The 23,159-nt window shown below is 38.0% G+C and overlaps 1 protein-coding gene across 5 annotated transcripts in view; it reads right to left on the bottom strand.

The window, feature by feature from the left end:
* The window catches only part of PHF3 (PHD finger protein 3), a 79,245-nt gene that overhangs the window by 37,521 nt on the left and 18,565 nt on the right, over window positions 1-23,159 (bottom strand). The window contains exon 1 of one of the 5 annotated variants that reach the window (XM_046639289.1): window positions 4,263-4,281. The exons of the other annotated variants lie outside the window; for them this stretch is intronic. Within the exon in view, the coding sequence (XP_046495245.1) occupies window position 4,263 (1 nt within the window). The 5' untranslated portion in view covers window positions 4,264-4,281. Of the gene's footprint in view, window positions 1-4,262; window positions 4,282-23,159 lie in introns of those variants that run through there. 5 annotated transcript variants of the gene reach the window in all.

Here is a 23,159-nt window from a genome sequence, read left to right on the forward strand (position 1 = left end):
GGACATCACAGCCTCCTATCTCACTAGCCGTGCGTGTCTCAATATCCTGTCATAGAGCCTCCTCTTCTTGTAGATGTCTACACACTAGACAACTTAGGGTTCAGTCCTCCCATCTCTCTTCTTTACACTCACTAAGTGATCTCACCCAGTCCCATCTATACTCGGATGACTCCCAAAGTCATTCAGCCCCAAGCTCACAAGTGACCTCTGACATAGTGTAATGTGACATCTCCACTAGGTTGTCTAACAAGTAACTCAAGCTTAAGATAGTGAAAATCAACACTGATTCCAGCCAGTCCTCCTCCCCTCAACAAAACTGCCCCTCCTAGACTACTCCCCGTAACAGAGCCTCGATTTACCCAGTTGTTCAAGCCTGAAACTCCAACGCTCCTTAGCTCCTCTCTCTCGTATCCCACATCCAAGCAATCAGCATATCCTGCTAGCTCTATCTACAAAACGTGTCACTCATCCAACCATCTACCACCTCCACAGCTACCATTCCACTCCAAGTCACTTATCAAGACTACAGTGTAGTCTTCTATCGTCTTCTGTGTCCCAGGTTCCTTTACTGCCACCCCCACATACACACTCTTATACACACACTGTTTATTCTCCACAGTCATCACTGTGATCCTTCTAATACAGTAAGTCACATCACGTTACCATCCTTCTATTCGAGACCCTCCAAATTCTCGCCAACACACTTAGACTTGTGTCAAAAATCCTAGCCAGGGCCCACAGGGTCCTGAGATTTTTCCCCAGCCAACTTGTCTGACTTACCTCTTATCACTCTACGATGCACTCTGCACCAGTGACGTCGGCCTTTCCTGAACACAGGAAAGCAGAAGGCCACCTCAGGATCTTTGTAGTTGATATCCCTCACTCTCTTACTTAATTCAGGTTCACTCAAATATCTTAATCACCTTTTCAGAGAAACCTAACCATCTTATCCAAAACAGCACATACTCCCATCACTGTCTACTGACCCTTAGGGTGCTCTATCTTTTAAAACATGTTTCACTACCCAATTAAATATCTAACCATTTATTAACTACCTTCTCCACTAAAATGTAAGCTCTGCAAGTCAGGGACTTTGTCTCTTATTAGTTCCTCCAGAACCTAGAACAACTATCTGGTATATTGCAGGTCTATATTTGCTGAATGAAAGGATTAGGGGAAAGAAAGGGCTGGGAAAATTTAAACCTAAGCGAGAGAAAAATGTTTCCATTAACCAAAAGAGAGGTTGGAAAGAACAAATGTGGAAGTAAGGTAATGACTTCACTTTCTGGATACACTGATGACATGAAGAAAAAGAGCAGGCAAAAGAAGCATCAAGGTAACTTGAAGGGTCAGGACAATTTCAAGGAAGCAGGGATCAGAAAAGTGAACTGCCACAGAGAAAAAAAGCAAAGGAGAAAAATTCACTAATTTGACACACAGAAGCAGAGGGTCACATGACAAAAGGTTGAAGAGTAAGAATGATAACTGCAGTTTCTCTTTTTTATTTGTAAGAAATTTAATGGTGAAAGATAGAAAAGGGGGACAATCTGCTGAAGGGAGTTAGAGGGACAAAAGATGATTTTTCTATATAAGTGACAGAAATGGGGAGTGGAAGGAGGAGGAGGAGAGGTAGGGAGAGTCACCTTTACAAAGAGGGAGATGAGGGAATGAATGAGAAGGGAGAGAGAATGGGGCAAAAGAGGGAAGGGGAGGAGGGAAAAAACATCAACAGATCTGGGCGTGTCTGTGTGTGCTGGAAAATAATACGGAAGGTAAGTCACGCCTTGAGGTCCCATCATCATGCAAAAACTTCATAAATGAACAATCTACAATTAGAATCCCTAAGACTGCATTTGAGATGCTTCTCAGAGAGATGAAATTTCCAAGAAGGCAGTCTTTTGGCACTCCTGGTCCTCCTGGCAACATATTTCCTTCATCTCAAAAAGTTCATCTTTACATTAAATCAAGCTCTATAGCGTCTCCAGCAATTCCAGGGCTCTCAGAAACTAAGGCACCTACTTAACCTCTCAGGGCTTCAAATTCTTCCATAAAATGGAAATACTACTAGCGGTCAAAGTCGCTGTGGCAATTCAGTGAACATGTGCAAAGGGCTTAGCACAGTGTCTGGCACTCAGCCCTATATTCACTGTGCACTGTTTTGTTTCACAGTCTCCCCCCTCATGAACTCCATCAAACATTAGGTCTTCCTGGTCCCTGAATTCTTTTCCTCAACTCCCCCTGGAACAAATCAACCATTAAAAAAAGTACCTGAGATTTCTTTCTTCTAATGCATTCATCTGATTAAAGTAATTCACAGTACAAAGTGAATAATCTCAGGCAAAACCCTCCCAGTTAGGTATCTGTGTTTTAAACAGTTTAAAACAACTGCTTCTGCTAAGAAAATGAACATAAGTTAAGGAGAAATCTATATTTTTTCAGAACACTGCCGATTCAGGCACCTCCCACATCTCCCCCTCCCACTACCACAATCAAATAAGAATCAGTATTTGATCCTGGACTTTTTAAAAGTGGCCATTCCTACCTATTCAATACATCCACTACAATGCGAACTCTGGGTTACCAAAGAAATGGAATGGCCTGAATTCTGTAGAAGACATGTGTACAGACATACCATGCAGAAAAAACAGTATGCTTTTTCCTCCTTGCCACAGTCCAAAATTAGGTGTCATTCTCATCTGGAAATTTTGGCATAAAATCTCTAATTATCCTCAGAAATCCCTTTGAGCCTGAATTTAGATCACATAACAAAACTCCTCCCATCCCCACCCACAAATGGCCCTAATTAAACCCGCTGAGCACCGATGCCAGTCAAGTCTATGTGAGGCCTTCCTGACACTCATACGACTTTATTCCAGACTATTTAATTCCAATCTACCTTTTTGGGAAGAAGAGGTAAACGAGATAAAAACAGAATAAAACCAAACCATTTGCAGCTAAATTTATTGAATTTCTCAACAACTGGGCTTAGTTTAAATCACTATAGAAAACGGAGAAGAACAAGCACAAGCACAGTAGCAGGCTCTCCACATCTCACCTGCTTGAACTCACGCAGGCAGTACAGAGGCCAACGCAAGTGACTCCTTCTAGGACAGTCATTTCTCTATCAGAGAAGCATTTAATGTCAGAGGTGAGAAAAAACTAAAGGGCACAATATCTTTGCAGTGTCACAAGAGAGGCTAGATAGCTATTTTATAGGGCTTTGTTTTGAAGTAGAAGAAAGATCCTCTTGACAGAGCCCCCCAGCGTTCTCCCTCAACAATGCAGACCACCCAGCCTCTACGTGGCCTGGCCGCCCTTCAGAGAGTTCTTTCCTTCATGGATGATTCATACATTCATTCCAAAAAGAGGCTGTGGCAGGACGTACACCATCAAGTTGTGCATTACATACAATTAACCATTTCAGGGTCAATTTATCATTTTAGATATTAGCATGTTCCTGATGTGAAAAGTACAAATAATGCTACTATACACACATAATCTCTTTTTTTCAATTCCTTCTTTACCATAAACTTTAAAACACAGATCTACTGAGTTAAAGAAGGCAAATATATACATATTTTACTAGTCTATATATCTCATCATATGGCTTTCAGTAAAGATCATAAATGAGTGACAGTGCAAAGAGTTTCACATTAAGTCGCTGGCACTGAGTTTCAGATTTTTAAAAGAAACATGGTTACTAAAAAAGCGTGAATTCCTCAGATGTGTATACTTGCCTTTTTGATTTCTTTAGCTTTGCCTACTCTCCTACTCAGGTCTTAATGTGTTTGTCTCTCAATAATTTATATGGATTTTTTCTATCATAGTTATATCAGTGTTACCTATTTGATGGAAGAATTCTCCCTTGTTTACCTTCTTTTGGTATAATTTGATGTCAATCTAAGTGAATTTCTTCAGAATGCTGTCTTCTGTTACTGCAATACTATTAAATTAGCCATTTTTTTCTGCTGTAATTTAACACACTCTAAAGTCTTATATTTAAATGTGCACAAATATTTCAACTTGTGCCAAACTCAACTTCATACTTTGGGAAAAGCGGATTAGTACTTCATGGAAAGAGGAAAAAGAAAGACACAGGGTCGAGAGAAGTTCCAACAGTCTGCCCTGCAGATCTCTAGTCTTCCAGGCGCTACCACGTGCCACAAGGAAAGAAGTGCACATGGCGCAGCGTCACTGCTCCCGAGCCCTACATTGACACACGCACACACACCAAAAGTCATACACCCAAATGTCATGCTTACTTCGGAGAAGATTTTTCTCTTTCTTCTTATTCACGTTTGCTAATCCATCTCACATTAAAAACGTTTTGTTGAAAAAGATTTCCTCAAAAACATGAGAATGCCTAGAAAAAGAAGCTAGGAAGATAAACTCAACAAAAACCTTTGTCATGCAGAGGAAAGGAGTTTTATGGTACTACTTTTTTAAGTTTCTCCTTTTTATCAAAGTTACACACGCACATGGGTTTCAAGACTCGTCTCCAGTTCCATAAAGTTTGTTAAGACAAACATTAACAGCCAGCACCCACTTCTCCCTCACTTCCCCCTGCAGCTCAAGCACCTCACCGGGAAAATGTAGCAACTACCAGCCTTCACTGAAAGGCTGCCGTAAAAACTGAATTAGCTCTTGCAGCTTCTCACACCGTGCTTGATGTGCAAACCATAAGATCTTAGATAAATGGCAGCCATATTAGTAGACCCTGGCAGGTCTTTTCAAACAACTTTCCACAGTCCTAAGTGCCCTTCATTTAACTGCTTCTCAACTGTCTAGACAACGTCTTATTGCCAAGATTATTCTAATCAAGCTAATACAAAAGTGAGATAGTAATCACTCCCGAAAAATTTAACATTTTAATTCCACCCTAAAAGACTATAAATTATTTAAGTTAATTCCTCTAAAAATATTTATTGAGTACATACTAAGTGTCACATGCTGCCTAGATTATTCTAGACACCAAGGATACAGAATTCTCAAGACAAGTGACCTGGTTTCATGAAGAAATAAATACCAGGAACAAGGAGGGTGGGGGACTTACACAGACTCAAATATACTTAACTTACGTATCAACCAATTGACTTTATTTCAACTCCAATTCAAACCTTAAAAAAAATAATGGTGAGGGGACTGGGTAAAACTGAAAGCTGACTGTATATCTGAAAATATTTAAGAACGCTCTTTAAATGTTTTAGGCAGGATAATATTACTGTGGTTATTTTTTTTAAATAAAGAATTCTTGTATTTTAGAGACAGATGCTGAAATACATTCTATGATTTCTGGGTTGTGCTTCAAAATAATCTTGGGGAGGAGGCAAGGAGAAGCGAGTGGGGTACAAATGAAGCAAGACCAACCACTACCTGTTGTGGCTGAGTAAGTGGTAGACGGGGGTTCATTATACTATTCTCACCGCTTTGTTTGATGCTTTCCATCAAATAAAAATTCTTTTAAAAACTGTTCCCATGAAGCTTCACTTTAATGAGGGTGAAACAAATAAATAAAATATAGAGCATGTTAGATGATAAGTCCTATGAATAAAAGGAAAGAGTAATAGGGAGTAAGGAGAGGGGAACAAAGGACGCTTTGTCATTTTAAACAGAATGGCCAGGGGAAGCGGAATACATGCACTGGTTGTTTATTACACAACACCTTCCGGCCCAGGGGGAAAGTGAAGACTGAAATCCAGGCCCCAGTCTGGCCTCCAAGTTGTGCAGAGAAGAAAGGGGTGCCTTCTTCTAACTCCCAAAAAAGGACTGTATAGGCTACAAGGAGCCTGGGGATGGCATTGCTGAGGTGAATTCAGCAAAAGCCTGAACAAGTTGAGGGAAAGGCTTTCTAGATGGAAGGCATATCAAGTACCTAGAGCCTGAGGCAGGAGCATGCCCAGGAGGTTAGAAGAACAGAATGTGGACGAGGGGAAGAGAGGGAGAGAAGAGCAGGGAAAATGAGAGAGGTTCCAGAGCACACTAAGGGGGGCTGGGAGGGCACAGGGACTTCAGCTTTTTTCCTTCAAGAGAAATGGAAAGTGACCAGAGCAGCGTGAATCCAGGGTGACACTGCAATCCAACTTTTTATAGGATTACTCTTGGTGCTCTTTTAAGAATACACTGTGAGGAATCCCCAAGGGCAGGAAACCACTTACAGGCTACCGCAATGATCCAGGTGAGAGATGGTAACAGCTAATCTCATCACAGTGGCAGTGAACAAAGTGAGAAGTACAAGCAGCCAGATTCTGGATATATTCTGAAAAGAAAGCCAACAGGATTTGCTGACCAACTGAATAGGGAATGTGAAAGAAAAGGGTAAGTAAGTAAAGAATGATTTCAAAGATTTTGCTGAGCAACTCAAAAGAAGGAGTTGCCACATTTATAAAGATGGGGGTGACTGTAGGAAGAAGTGGTACTAGGGGAAGGGGCCGGTAGGTATCAAAGGGGCGGGTAGGTATCAAGAGTTCAGTTTTAGGCATTAAGCTGAAGATGCCCAATAGACACCCAAACAAGTTAAACAGAGGAGTCAGGAGCTTCGCGAGAAGTTGAGGCTAAAGATGTGTGTACATATATTTGCAAGTTGAATAATAAGGAGTGTTATAAGATCGGACAGTATCACCACAAAAGTGAGTAGTAATAAAGATGCCTACAATCTGAACCCTGAGATACTCCAATGTTTAGAGGTCAGGAAGATGAAGAGGAATATCACAAGAATCTGAGAGGAAAAAGACAGGAAGTTGAGAGAATAACCAAAAGAGATGTAAACCAAAGATCAAGTGAAGAAATCATTTGAAAAGGCAGAGATCAACTGAGCTAAATGCCACTGATGGGCAGAAGAAAACAGAGACGGCCTTTGGATCTGGGAGTGATGGTGACTGGTGATCCAGTGGAGTGGTGAGGAAGAAACCAGAATTTGGAGGAGAGATACTGGGAATAGAGAGCACAGAAAATTCTTTCCATGAGTTCTGCTGTAAACAGAGCAAAAACACAGAGCAATACACATATACTAACAAATAATTATAAAAGATGCTATGTGGAACACTGAAATTCAATCATAAGAACTTCGACGGGGTATATAGTTTTAGACTTCTTTTACAATTCTACCAGGCACAGCTAAAACAAAAAGCAGAGCAGAAATCCCATCGTGTTAACTACAAACCATACCTATGGAAACAGAGAATAGAAACCTAACCTCGAAACATGAAAATCTAATTTCATAAATGTCTAAATATGTAATCAAATACAGGATATAAGGGCTAAAAATTTACCAAAGAATTTTTTTTAACTATCAGGCAATATTTACTATGAAATTAAGAAAAGTATCAAAATGCACACAACTGATTTTCAGTTGGATTAGCCTTGTCCCATTCTTCTAAAAACAAGCACAGAAAGGCACTTGGCCACCAACTGGCCAACTCTGGAAACCATACAGTGACCAGGCAAGCACTGTTAATATGAGTTTGAGTGCTCGGGGGTCCGGGAGCATTTAGTTGCTTAAGGATTTGCTTCTTGATTGTTTAAATTTTATTTTTACTTCTTAGGTTTTTTTTCCTTTTTGGTGGGATATCACTTGGGGAAATCACTGTCTCACAGTTCATTTACATAGTCCAACAATTACAGGCTCAACCTGGGTGAAAAACTAAATATGAATGCAACCACATACACGCAATCTGAGGGGATACTAAAATTATTTACTAACAGTGGATTACTTTAATCTGACAAAAAGGTTAACCAATCACCACTTCAATTAATGTATACCTTTCATTTGCCATTTTTCCACTTGGAATGTACTTCACTTACCCAGGAATCTAGGATCTTCAAGAGCTGGCCACTACATCTCTTTAAGGATGCTGCTACTCTTAATGTCACCTCCACAGAGAGGCCTGCCCTGATCGGCCCATATCAAACACAACATGTCACCCACCGTCAAACAAACCACTATACATTCTCTATCACCTTACACTTTACATATAAGCTCCATAAGGACAGGGGCTTTATTTGTCTCAAGCACAACTTGTCTATGTCTCAAAAACAACAATCCTCTAGCATTGGCAACAGTCTGGCACATGACGGGTGTATGCAAAAAATATTTGTTAAATGAACAAACAGTACCAACCATTTTTATGCCAAAGCAAATCATTATACCTCACAATTGTGGAACCATGCTGTAAGCTGCTGTTGCCTGGAACATTATTTATAAGAATGTTACCATAAAATAGGAATCAGTTGGAAAAAAATACACCTCAACTTCTTATAATATGGATCTTACCATTATTTATTGACTCACATTTCAATGATTCAGACCCCAACTAGGCACTTTGTTCTATAACATTTTGTTCACTTTTACTCAAATATAAGAGAAAACGAGACAAATGAGACCAAGCTGAAAGTTCTTAGAGGAATACATGTTTTTCAGTAGCAAACTAGGAAAACACTTTTAATGTTATTATACACAACATTAAATAGAATGTAAATTCCATGAGGGGAGAAATTGGTCATGATGCTTTCTGATATATCTCTAATTCCTACAACAGCAGTTGGAACACAGTGTTCAGTCTTAAGGACAGCGTGAATGAACAAACGCATGAATGTATACAAAAATGTCATGGTTCCCAAATTTCTATCTCAAGAGATTAGAAACACCACCTTAAACTAGCCTCCAATCAAGAAGCTACCCTTAGCAAACAAAAGAAATACAGTAAAACACGTCTACTCCACCAAGGTAGTGTTGATTGACCCCTTGCAGAACTTGGAGTAAGAATACTAGAAGTTTAGAAAACACAAACTAGAAGGAAGTAACTCAACATGGAACAACCAAACAACAACAAAAAGAAAGCTACTCACTCAGAAAGATACAATTAGCAGCATTTTTTCAGGGTATATATGCATAGAAACTAAAGCCTCTTTCCGAGTACAACTGATAAAGTCTCCATCTAAAGGGAACTTTGATCAGTATATTAAATAGAGATCAGAGACATAACCTTCCATTTACAATTGCACCAAAAAGAATACTGAGGAATAAATTTAACAAAGGAGGTGCAAGATCTATATACTGAAAACTATAACACATTGATGAAAGAAACGGAAGACGACAAGGAATAAATGGAAAGACATTCTATGCTCATGGATTGGAAGAACTCATATTGTTAAAATGTCCAAACTACCCAAAGCAATCTACAGATTCAATGCAATCCCTAACAAAATTCCAGTGGCATTTTTCACAGAAATAGAACAAACCTAAAATTTGTATGGAACCACAAAAGACCCCAAATAGCCAAAGCAAACTTGAGAAAGAAGAATAAAGCTGAAGGCATCATGCTCCCTGATTTCAAACTATTTTATAAAGCTACAGTAATCAAAACAGTATGGTGTTGGCATAAAAACAGACACAGAGAGCAATGGAACAGAAGACAGAGCCCAGAAATAAACCCATGCACATATGATCAACTGATGAATGACAAGAGAGCCAAGAATATATGATAAGAAAAGGACAGTCTCTTCAATAAATGGTCTTGGGAAAACTGGACAGTCACATGCAAAAGAATGAAACTGGACCCCATCTTACACCATATACAAAAATCAACTCAAAATGGATAAAAGGCTTAAACATAAGACATGAAACCATAAAACTCCTAGAAGAAAACAAGGGAGAAAACTCCTAGAAGAAAACAAGGGAGTAAACTCCTTGACATTGGTCTTGGCAAAAATTTTTTGGATTTGCCAAAAGCAAAGGCAACAAAAGCAAAAATAAACAAGTGGGACTACAATCACACTAAAAAGCTTCTGCACAGCAAAGGAAAACTATCAACAATATGAAAAGGCAACCTATAGAATGGGAGAAAAATGTCTGTAAATCATTTCTGATAAGGGGCTAATATCCAAAATATACAAAGAGCTCACACAACTCACTAGCAAAAAAACAATTTAATTAAAAAAAACGGGCAGAGGAACTGAACATTTTTCCAAGAAGACATAAAAATAAACGGCTAACAGGTAGATGAAAAGGTGCTCAACATGCCTAATCATCAGGGAAATGCAAATCAAAACTACAATGAAGTATTACCTCAAACCTGAGAGAATGGTTATCTTCAAAAAGATAAGAGATAACTAACTGTTAGCAAGAATGTGGAGAAAAGGGAATCCTTGTGCACTGTTCATAGGAATGTAAATTGGTGCAGTCACTATGGAAGTTTCCCAAAATATAAAAATAGAACTGCCAGATGATCCAGCAATCCCACTTCTGGGTATATATCCAAAGGAAATGGAAACAGGATCTCAAAGAGATATCTGCACCCCATGTTCACTGCAGCATTATTCACAACAGCCAAGACATGGGAAACCACCTAGGTGTTCATCAACGGATGAATGGATAAAGAAGATGTGATATATATAGACACACACACATACACATATACAGACACATATATACACACACACAGTGGAATATTATTCAGCCATGAGGAAGAAGGAAATCCTGCTGTTTGGGATTACATGGATGGACCCTGAGGGCATTATGCTAAGTGAAATAAGCCTGACAGAGAAAGACAAATACTACATGGTAACACTTATATGTGGAATCTAGGGAAAAAAATCAAAATTGTAGAAATAGAGAGTAAAAAAAGTGGTTGCCAGGGGCTGGGGGTGGGAGAGACAGGGAGAGGTTGAGGTTGGTAAAAGGGTACAAAGTTTTAGCGATAACATCAACAAGGTCTGAGGATCTAATGTAAAACACAGTGACTATAGTTAATACCACTGTGCCATATAACTGAAATCTGCTAAGAGAGTAGAACTTAAATGTTCTCCCAAAAAAAGATAAACATTTGAGGTGATAAATGTGTTAAGTAGATGAGAGAAATACTTACACAATGTATATGTGTATCAAATCACCACGATGTACATTTTAAACATCTTACAATTTTATATGTCAATTACACCTCAATAAAGCTGAAATGTTAAAAAAGACATAACCTTGATAGAAACAAGGTGTCAACTCTGCAATAAATTTAGAACACATAAGAGAATTATTAGAACTTGGACAACACAAGAAGAGAATTCTCATAAACACAGCTGATAAACTTAAATATACTTAGGTAAATGTCTTAATTTAATGATTAAAAAATAAAATAGTACTTTATGTACATAGCCTTGAAGTAACTGTATACAAAGTAAAATGCACCTCATCCCACTCCATAATGCAGGTCCAGAAGTCAGTAAATACTTTGTTATCTTCAGTACGTCTCTGGGCTCTTGCGAGCAGTTCGGACTGCATAATCCCTTATCAGGTCCAGTTAAGACTACAGCCCTTCCTAAGGAAAATCAAGTAAGTAGCAGCCCTCAGAGAAAAACTCCTTTAAGGAGGTTTATTTCTGCCATGTGTTACACACACACCCCTTCACGCACAAGTCTTCACCCCCTTACTTTTATTTCACACATTTCTAATAATCTCAGTTTCCTGGCTTCTCAATTAGATGGATGGAATATACAAGATGTTTGAGAAAGATACACTAACAGGTCCAAAAACATTATTTAAAAAGCAGAAATAAATCATTAAAAATTTTTTTTCCAAGTTTATTTGTCTCAGTCCCAATTAACGTAGGGACCAAAAGCCCTGGCTACTAAAACGGGACCTAAAGCCATCACCAATAATGAAGGACACAAGAATTTATCTCCTAAGATAATTCAATCAACAGGTAAAAGGTAAATTATGTTCACTATACTGTTTTTAAAAAAAGGAAGAAGTATCAAATAAATGTTAGTAAATGACCCATTTAAAATGGTTAAAGTAAAAAACGGTTTTAAAACTGTTTCTTGGGAACTTTCTCGTATGAAATAATTCTTTTCCTAAAACACTACATGAATTATTAAAGCCAACATTGCTTGCCCATTATCAAGGTTATTTACTTGATAATTCTCCTCCTGTGACCAGTGTGTATCAAATATAATTTAAAGCATTTCTATCAACGTTAAATTCTAAACCCAAAAAAAATTTTTCTACCAAACCCTACCAACAGATCAGCTACCAAACTGACCTCTTCTTACACATGAGATGTGTACTTTCGTGACACTAAACATCAGGAAATCTTTCATAAAGAAATTAACTGTAATTATACATGTAAAACAGGAAAATATGGTTCTGAGCCCAAAATTAGCATAACATTTAATCTCAAAAGGAAAAAGGAAATCCAGAAGTACTTTAAGAAGCACTCTGCCTTTATAATAACAGCAATGTACATGATTCTCCCCACAAAAACATACAACTGGACATCAACACACACATTTAAAAGTACTCTATCGCACTGATTACGTTTGGGATGGTTTGAGTATAAAAAAGAAAAAGGACACTTTGAGCATCAAAAAGAAAAAGAAGTGTAACTCAATTAAGGTATTTTAAAAATCCATGAACCCATTATGAAAACCTAAAAGGAAAGAGCCGAAAAAATAATTTGGCACCTCTGGCACTGGATGTGACCACTTCATCAACTCCTCACTGTGGAAATTGGGAATCAAATGCTAATCCTTCCCCTTTACTCTGCCTTTTCAGTAGGAACTACAGTTCAGAGTAACCAGGAAATGAGAGAAAACCCTTCTTTACCAGAAGAACGCCAACAAATAAACATAAAAGAAAAGACAGAATTAGAAAATCACTTTGCTACAACCAATTCCACCAAGAATCATCAATGGATGCATAAAACCATTAGAGGAGAGGCTGAAGAGGAACTCAATATTTTTGTGTTGCCAAAGTTATATCCCAGAGATTACTTGCTATCTCAAGTATTTAGGAGAGCATTGGTTTGTTTGTTACCGTTATTAACTCGGTAATCAAATTTAACATCAAACTCAAACATTCTAAGACTTCTGATGTGATGTAATATTAACTACACAGCTTCACCTATGCAAGATTCTTGCCAAAAGATGTTTAACCTAAACGTAACCAAGCTTTTAAACCTAACTTCCAATTTGCAAGAAATAAAAGGAAGAAAAGAACAAGCCACTGACATCACAAAGAAACAATATTAAAAAGACAAAACTTGGGACATTCTTAAGAGACATTCAGTCTCATCTCTCCCAAAAGTCAGTATAGAAATATAACTAAACACAATACTAAGTCCCTGATTACGTCTAGATTTGAACAAACCAAATGAAAATGCTATTTTGGGGACAAATCGTAAATCTGAACATGGACACGATAATAGATTTTAGGAAATTGTTTATTTTTCAGGTGTGGTTATGGTATTGCTATATAGAAATCCTTTTTTGGAGATGCATGATGAAGTTTAATTAGATGGAAAGACTGGATGGATGAACTGGTAAACTGATAAATGGATGCAGCAAATACAGCAAAAGATTAATAGCTGAAATCTTGGTGATGGGTACATGTCTGTATACTGGACTATTCTTTCTGTTTCAGTATGTTTTAAATTTTCAAAATAAAAAGTTAAATTTTTAGGAAAAAGAAAAGCTCAAGATAAAATATATCCTTAATCAGGTATCTAAACAGCATATACTTGATTTACAGTCCGCTGGTTCCAAAACAGATTTAAAGTAGGCTTTAAAAAGACATAAAATAATAAGGTAATATTTAGAAAGAAAAAAAAGTAAGAAAAACTAAGCAAAGGAAAAATATGGATAAGAAACTAAGATGAACTGAAGGATGATGTTAGTTCCCAGAATGAGTTACAAATATTTACATTTTACCAGGGGTTCCCTGACTTTATGAAGCTTAAAAGTCAGTTTGGCAGGTATTTAGCAAACTCTTCATGGGAAAAAAATATGAAAAAAATGGTCATTATAGATTTAAAGGTCCTGCCTCCAAATAAAACACTTTACCACTTCAATAGACACCCTTATAGCAGCTTCCATCAGACCTTAGGTGCACAGCAGGCAGGGGGTCTCCTAAGGAGGCGTATAGACCTAAAGGGGACACACACAACCGATCCGTGTCCAGGAGAAAACAGGATTACCCATACTAACTGTCATCTAAAAACTAAAAAGAAATTAAATTTTACCAATATTTAATCAAATGGACACTAGCATCCTTGCTGGATTCATGTCATCATAATTTATCTAAAGAGAGATCCTGAGAGCAGTGAGAATTCCATCAAGTGGAGAAGCTGACACCCTTAATGCATGTGCTTGTTTCCAACATTGTGCACTGTTATAGGATGTCAACATAATTCTTTATATGTTACAAAACCTTTATAAACAGTAGACTGTTTACAGTAATTTTAATGAAATGAGAAATAACTATTAAAATCTTTATATCCTATAGAGGTTCTCCACTAATTCACAGCAAAGTCCTTAAGAAATGTTATACGCAAGGGTGAGGTATACTTTTGTAAAAATTTTTCTGCAAAATGAGACAAATGTTTTACAAATGAGCCAAGTGCTACACACCTGCTGGCCTTTTCTATAAGCAGCTGTAAGTAATACGTCATATGAAAAACTACACACCCTTAATCTGTCCCTAGTTCTAGATGAAGGTTAGTCATGAGTCTAAGAAAATATTTGCTATTCTAAAAGAAACTTGGGCTGAAAAACATGATGTTTAGAAATGTTTCCATCACTATGTGATTTGCGACTGAAAATGAAATGTGGCACCTTTTAAAACCTCTTATCTGGATACTTTCAAATTTTTCCAAATAAACAGGTTCAGTGGGTTTTGAGCTCAAATGGTAAATATTTTAAAATGTAACAACTTCTTATTGGTTTAAAAGAACAACAGATACATTGAAGATGGCAGAAATGTTCCAGCTTAGCTGTAACAGAACCTTTTGTATGCTCGATAACTGAGAACAAAAAAACTAAAATTAAGACTTGTAAGTAGAGCCTACAATTAATTTCTTCCACTTGAATGCATGTATCTTTCTTGAGTTATCTTTTTCATCCGTGATAGCCATTAAAATCAAATGTCAAAATAAACTAAACTTAGAAACAGATGTAAAAAGGATTGTTATCACAGGGCTGGCCCCACGGCTGAGTGGTTAAAGTCCAGCATGCTCCACTTCGGCAGCCTGGGTTCACTGGTTCAGACCCCAGGTGTGGACCTACTCCACTCATCAGCCATGCTGTGGAGGCATCCCATATATAAAATGGAGGAACACTGGCACAGACTTTAGCTCAGGGCTAATCTTCCTCAAGCAAAAAAGAAAAAAAAAGAGAAAGACTGCCAACAGATGTTAGCTCAGGGAAACTCTTCCTCACCACAAAAAGAAAAAAGAATAGGATTATATCAGAATGACAAGATGAAATTTTCAAAAATAACTAAGTATATTCAATCATACTGAACTCCAAAAAAGTTCTTATACAATTGATAATTTTAATCAATAATTTTTAAAGTGTAAATATCACTTATGTTATCTGTAGCTCATTTTAAAATATCTACTCTATGTGTTATATAATGGGCATTGATATATTAGTACGTAAGACAACTTATATACATACAAGTATTGATGGGTACTCAAAAAAGTCTTACTGATAAACATGTAAGTCAAAAAAGTTTCGATAGCATTACTTTAATGAAATGAAGCCTCAGATAGACAAGTAGCAGTTTTGACACCTGCCCCTTCAGGGTGAAACAACACAAGAATTCAGTCTCCCTATAAAATTTTGTATATGAGCAGATGATCATGTTCTATGAACAGAGACCTGAATTTGACGAACTGAGGCCCAAGTTCCATTAGTTAGGAGTAAAAAATAGATATGCAGCCTAGAATAGTCTCTAACAAGTGAAGTAATATCAGGTCTGAGAACAAGCCAAGAATTAAAACATCCCAGGATGACCTGTGAACTGGGGTCAGCTCACCATACAAAAAAATGTCCTGATCTTAGCCTGCCCACAGATAACTACAGAAGCTGTGCTTGACAAGGCTGGCTCGCTGTTACCCAGTTCAGCCATCCTTCTTCATTCACTAGAATTCCGGGTTTATTTTAGCCCAAAATAAAGACTACACCTTTAAATCTGCCTTACTGCTAGGTGTGCCACTGTGTAAATTATGGCGAATGGAATGAAAGGAGAAATGGTATGGGCAACTCTCAGACTACGACCGTAAAGGAGGGTGCTACCTTCCCCTTCCCCCTTTCCTAACTAGAATCCAACTGGATAGCTGGAGGAGCCATCTCAAACTACGAGGTGAACCCGCAGTCAGGGCTCAAACATAGCAGTGCAGGCAGAAGGCACTTCAGTCCTCGACACTGTGAGAGCTCCATACCAGCTCTCTATCACTTTCTTTTGGGCTATTACATGACAAAATAAATTTCTTTCTTTATACCACTGTTATTTGGAGTTTTCTATCACTTCCAGCTGACCCTACTCCTAGGCCAAAAGACAAAACTTTTTGATCAAGATGACCCCGTGAGTCACAACCCGTGCGATGAGTCACAACCTATAAGAACCAAATCCATGACAGCAACAGACTAGGAAAAGATCAGAGAGCCTCAAATAGGGAAAGCATTTCTGGAATCAGCCAGGAGTCTGAGGATGACTAGGTCTCTGATTGGGGAAATTCAGGTAGCTAGGATTTCCTAATTCTTTAATAATCACAAGGATCTCCCAATGCCAAGGAATTATGAAATTCAACTCCTCTGGCTGGCAGATATATCCATCTCTAGGATAGGGAAGGTAGGCCAGGGTAGGACCCTAAAACAAGCTCTCTCTCTCTCTCTCTCTAGGGCCACTAAAAGTCAGCCAAATAATCTCATCCTTGAGATCCCAGAAGAATCGCAGAGGCAGCTCTCTATCTTTTATCAGAATTCTTTTTTGGTCAACATCATCAAAAAGACAGCAAAGTAAAGGGCTTAGAGATTTATTATTCATTTTTCTTCCTGACGGAAAAAAAATGGTAAGAATAAAAATCATAGGGTTAATTAGACAAAGGAATAAAGGTCAAAACCAAGGTCAAGAAAGTGTTTACTCAAATATCCGTGATTTTCTTTATACCAAAATTATTTTCAAGTTACAAAGAATAATTCACTACTTTAAATATTAAAAAGCTGTTCATAAACCATCTCATGTTGATTAGTAAGCTAAATATCATTTGCATATCAAGTATGTAACAATGTTCTGATTATAAGCACATTTTATCAAGTTGGTACCACATTAAACAATTATCAAATTAAGAACCCTAGTCTTTCAAATTGCAAAATCATAGAATACTACCCTTTCTGTCCAAAGAATACTACCCATTATACACACACAGTGCCATAAAACTCTTTTACTCTACTATGGAAAAACGTACAAACATCCAACAATTGCAAAATCATTTGCATTAGAAAATATCCTGTTTTAATAATGCAAACAGTTCTGACACTGTTAAAGACCTATTAATCGTGTTTAAATTAGCTATATACTAATGTGATAAGATTGCTTAAATTCTGAGCTGAGATCACAGACAAGGTATAAAAATAAATTCTGATTATAGAGTAAGCAGTGAATTCTAAAGGAAAAAAAACCTTTTTTTGCAAATCAAGAATGAGGCTGAAAAGAATTCAGCTGGGAAGAAAGAAGAGGTAGAAAGGTGAGAGCATTCATAAAATAAAAGATAAGATGGTCAACAACAAGCACATTACATACTCTCAAGCTGTCCCAGGATAAGAGGTTTAAAAACACTTCTCTTTCATACTTCTGCACAAAACCAGGGGTCAGAGGCCAGGCTCATTGTATTATTATTCTAAATGAACAGAGTTATGGGTTTAAAAAGCATATGAAAGCTAATCTGGAAATATGACCATTCCTAATTTTTTTTTTTTGGAGGAAGATTAGCCCCGGGCTAACTGCTGCCAATCCTCCTCTTTTTGCTGAGGAAGATTGACCCTGAGCCAACATCCATGCCCATCTTCCTCCACTTTATATATGTGACGCCTACCACAGCATGGCTTTTGCCAAGTAGTGCCATGTCCACACCTGGGATCTGAACCGACGAACCCCGGGCCGACGAGAAGCGGAATGTGTGAACTTAACCGCTACGCCACTGGGCCGGCCACGACCATTCCTAATTTTTAATGAGAAAAGTAAATTCAAATGTATACATCTTCAGAACTGACTCATGTCTGTTGTGTTCTTCTTTTTAACTATACTTTAATACAATTTAAGATATCTTTAGTATCTGACATGTGTTCTCTTCAAAATATTGTGCCAGCCATATTTTATGAATTCTACATTTTTAGATAACAAAATCCTGACTGTGATGACAGCTATAAATTATCAGATTATACTTATTACTGGGAAGAGAAAAAAATTCCTTGCCTTTCTGACTCAAAACACAAGAGAGAGTTTTCTCTTTTCTTGCAATTAGATTACACCACCAAGTGGTGGTCATCCAATAATCCCAGATAGAAATGTAGTTTTAGACTAGTTTTTCAAACCAGTAGTGTTACAATGAGATTTGTCAGATGTGCTGTCTCTCCTATTTAAGAAAATTAAGAACTATTAAAATAACCACAATGTAATCAAATAATTATCAGACATCATTTTAAATAAAAATAATCTACATATAAATTAATGTTCACTCCTTTAAACTATCCCAGGCTGCTGTCCACTCAACTTAGGGGGACATCATTCACACTGTATTCTGATTGTCCCCACTGGAGTTGTACAACCCTCCTAGCAAAATGCTCTTATCCTCATCTCAGACTCCTGTTACAGGAAAATAGCTCAGACAGCAAGGAATTAGACCAACTATGCTGAGAACAATGTCACCATTTTAGATATTCCTCTGCTTTAGTAAACTTTTAGCTAATCATCCCATGACAATTTACCTTCTTTGTTATGTAAGTATGTATTTGGTAACTAATTTATCATTCAAGATGCACTCAGAGACGTAATAAAAAGTCTATGATAAAAGAAGGTCAAAATTAGGGAAACGCAGTAGTTTAGGAAAGAAGAGACAGCAGAGGACAATACCAACACTAGTAGCTCCAGTTCAGAAATCTTTTCAGCACATGCTCCAACTAAGGCAAAAAAATTTGGACAGGAGAAAAGTACAGGGAGTAGAAGCAGAAAGCAGAAGCCTAAAGGTTTCCAAGGAATGCAGGTGGTGGTGTTTCTGGTGAAATCGGCAACAAGGGATTCCATAATCCCGCCACGACGAAAGAAAACAGCAAGAGTAACCAACTGGACTACAGACAGAGTCTACAAATTTGACTCAACAACTTGCCTCTTTAAATATAGGCTATAAAACAAAAATTATCTACGCCCACATTTATTTCTGCAATTTATGAGGCTTCTCCTATTCATTTATGCATAACAGAGGATCCCAAAGTCACTGTCCAAGGAAAATCTTGGCTCTCCTCTGTCCAGAGTGCAGAGAAGCCTCCTATGCAAACAAATGCCCTGATCAGAGCCTTTAAATTTCCACAATCCCATACATTGCCCTGTGTATTCATAAAGCTTATGTCTATGCACTTAGCTGGCAAAAAAAAAAAGGGTAATTGCATTCCCAACAGTTCTCAAATGACATTATAGAACTCACCTTCACGTCAGTATATTTAAAAATTTGGTGTGAGGGGCCACCCTGTGGCTGAGTGGTTAAGTTCTCGAGCTCCACTTCGGCGCCCCAGGGTTTCGAGGTTCGGATCCTGGGCCAGACATGGCACCGTTCATCAAACCACGCTGAGGCAGCCTCCCACATGCCACAACTAGAAGGAGCCACAACTAAAAATATGCAACTATGTACCGGGGGTGCTTTGGGGAGAAAAAGGAAAAAATAAAATCTTTTAAAAATAAATAAATAAATAAAAATCTGGTGTGAGAAATGATGTCCAAGGTAAGTTGTCCGAAAGATAACTAAATTCTAATCTGGGAGTGTGTCAGACCATTATATTAGTCCCTGTAAGACGGCTTATGAGGGGATACGTATTGAAGGGTATTATAAGAAAAAACCCAACTTTCACTGACAATATATTGTTAAAGATTTTCTTTTATCATACTATGCATCATAAAACTGTGGATGAAATTTCTTTCCAGTTTTAGTGGCAGAACTAGTTTTCCTTTTCCTGGGCACTGGATTTGTTTTTACCTAAAGGGCACTAATTTTTCACCTTGGAATGTTTTCCTTACACACTGACTGTAAGAAATCTGACAGCCAAAGTTGTGCCGCCCTGCAGCAAGCATTTTATTGACTATCTCAACTCCTAGTCCCACCACCTGGCCCTACTTTTTTCCTTTCCTTATGTTCTTTCTTTTCCCCCCAGTTAGAATTTACTGAACACCTACAACTGTTAGGCTGGGCACTATTCTAGTGCCTGTATGAACAACATATACAGAGCGATCCCTGCCTTCACGAAGGTAAGTTTAATTTAGTTGAAAATTGTTTTTATCTTTAATAATTAAAGTGCCTGATAAGTCCCCATGAATCATTTCCGAGCTTTAATACAGTAATGCCAAGAAGTGTCAAGGGTCTGGGATTTTACCCCACTTGCAAACTAACAAAATAGCCCATTACTGATAAATGGTGTTGACAGAAGACATGAGACTACTGGGTCAGAGACAAAGAACGCTGTCATCACGGCAGAGCAAGCAGCATGATCATGACATTGTGTCAGTTCCCTTTGCCCCGTCCCCCAAGTCCCATAGGGGCAATGCAGGAGGGCCCAGATAGCTGCTTACACACAGTGGGTTGAGATGCAGGAGAGTAACAGTGTGGGAGATGTATTGCTTTCATAGTGAGCAGTAAGCAAGCCTGCTCTTTGTCTGGGGTAAGAGGTGGGGGTGAAGGAGAAAATGTTAGCTCATTCTTCAAGGCTGCTTCCTGCAAACATGAGCCTAAAAAATGGCCCAGTTAAAGAGTGGCCAGGACCCTGCATTCTTGGCACACCCAACAGAAAAGCTCAGGGACACACAAGGCCCATGGCAGACTACTTCTCCCAATAGGTGAATGTTAAATAAATAACTAGCCTTATTAAGCATCCTCAGAAAAATAAGAAGAAAATTATTCCCATATTAAACTTTAAGCTCCATGAGAACAGAGATCAAGTTTTGTTTTACTCAATATTGTATATCTACTGACAGGCATACTACCTAATCCAAAACAGACATTTAGTAAGTGAATAAAGCCAAAACCAGCCCATTTTTAACAAAATTTCTTCCTGTTTGTTTATGTATTTATTTTATCTTTGTGAGGAAGATTGTCCCTGAGCTAACATGTGTGCCAGTGTTCCCCTACTTTGTATGCTGCATGCTGCCACAGCATGGCTTGATGAGCAGTGTGTATGTTCGCGCCTGGGATCCAACCCCGCAAACCCAGGCAGAGTGGAGCACAAGAACTTAACCACTACGCCGCTGGGCTGGTCCCTCACGATTTATGTCTCAATTTCTTCAACTGTAAAAAGAGGAGGGAGGAAGTTAGATTTTTCCTTATATCTAACCAAATACCACCCTGAATCAATACCTTATCTGATAAAGGTTTTACGTAGCTTGTGGTACCTGTTGGCATTTAGTAAAGGCACATCCTTAGAGCATCTTTCCAGTACTCATGACTCACTAAATCACTAGCCAATGATTCTCTCTCTCTAAAACCTCTTGGTCTTCAAGGACGAGAGCCATTTCAGGCATTCATAAATGTCTCCTACAAATGCACATATTCTTTCAAAGGGAAAGAAGACAACTATCTCCTTTGTTCTTTTAAAAACAGAACTTAAAAAAAAAACTCCTCATCCTGATTTTGCCGACCATGCAGCCAAATGAAATCTGGGACACAGTTTAGAGCCATGCTCTTAAGAGCATGCATGTACTTGGAGGCAGAAAGACTGAGAGTCTATTCTAGTCCAAGTACTACGACTTACTGGCTAGTGAACCTGGGAAAGTACTCAACCAACCTCAAAATCTGTTTATTCAGCCATAAAATGGGGTTAATAATACTTATCTACAGCTCTTAAGGTTTTTGGGAAGAGTTAATGAGATAATGCTGGCAAAGTACTTTTGTACAGTACTTGGTACATTAACACCCATATATATTAGCTATTTTATCAACTTCCCTTTTATATAATCCCCTGCAAGAGAAAATACCTGGGAGCTTTATAAGTTGTCTCTACCTGCAAACTCCCCCATGAAACCATTTTCCCAAAAATCCCGAGATTAAAGCTAGTTTCGCAACAACATATATCAACTAGCAGTAATAGTTCAAATAATTCACCATGTTCGAAGAGTTTGGTACCTTGCTCTGATGGTTAACATTGTGTCAATTTGGTTATGCCACAGCACCCAGATATTTAGTGAAACGCCAGTCTAAATGTGAAAGCATATTTTAGAGGAGATTAACATTTAAACCAGTAGACTTTGAGAAAAGTAGATTATCCTCCATAATATGGGCGGGCCTCACTGAATCAGCTGAAGGCCTTAAAAGAAAAAAGATGGAGGTCCCTAAAGTAAGAGCGAATTCTGTCTCCAGACTGCCTTCAGACTCAAGCTCCAAGATCTATTCTTCCCTGGGTCTCCAGTCTATCAGCCTAAGCTACAGATTCGGGGCTTGTCAGCCACCACAACTGCATAAACCAATTTCTTAAAATAAACCAATCTCAATCTCTCTCTCTCTCTCTCTCCATACATACACACACACACACACACACACACATACACACTCTATTGGTTCTGTTTCTCTAGAAAACCCTAATATACTTGCAAACTGAGAAGTCTGTTAATAGCTTTATTACCAACAGAAAACTAGCAATTAAGATTAATACTACTAATAGATTAAAAAATCTTGGAAAAAAGGGAACAAATGCAATTGACCATGGGAGAAATAAACAACAGGGTAAAATTCAACAGTGACAAAGGCATGGTAATAACAGACAGGGTTCCAAACCCTTAAGTAAGAATTACTGGGTATCAGAAATTTTATATCTATTCTGACTTAATCAAAAGAGAGTCATTAGTTCAAAATGGCAGACTTTTTATCTCCTCCTTCTCTCTAAATCCATTAAAATAAGAATAAAGGAATACAAAGAAAAGCACATAATAACAAAGAGGAGAAGATGAGAGAAGAGGAGGGAGCCCAAAAGCAGACAATAGATTTTTTTGTTTGTTTTCTGCTTTTTTCTCCCCAAATCCCCCCAGTATATAGTTGTATATATTTTTTTTTAGTTGTGGGTCCTTCTAGCTGTGGCATGTGGGATGCCGCCTCACGGTGGCCTGATGAGTGATGCCATGTCAGTGCCCAGGATCCCAA

This window comes from Equus quagga, chromosome 15, assembly GCF_021613505.1.
Source record: "Equus quagga isolate Etosha38 chromosome 15, UCLA_HA_Equagga_1.0, whole genome shotgun sequence".
NCBI classification, from domain to species: Eukaryota; Metazoa; Chordata; class Mammalia; order Perissodactyla; family Equidae; genus Equus; species Equus quagga.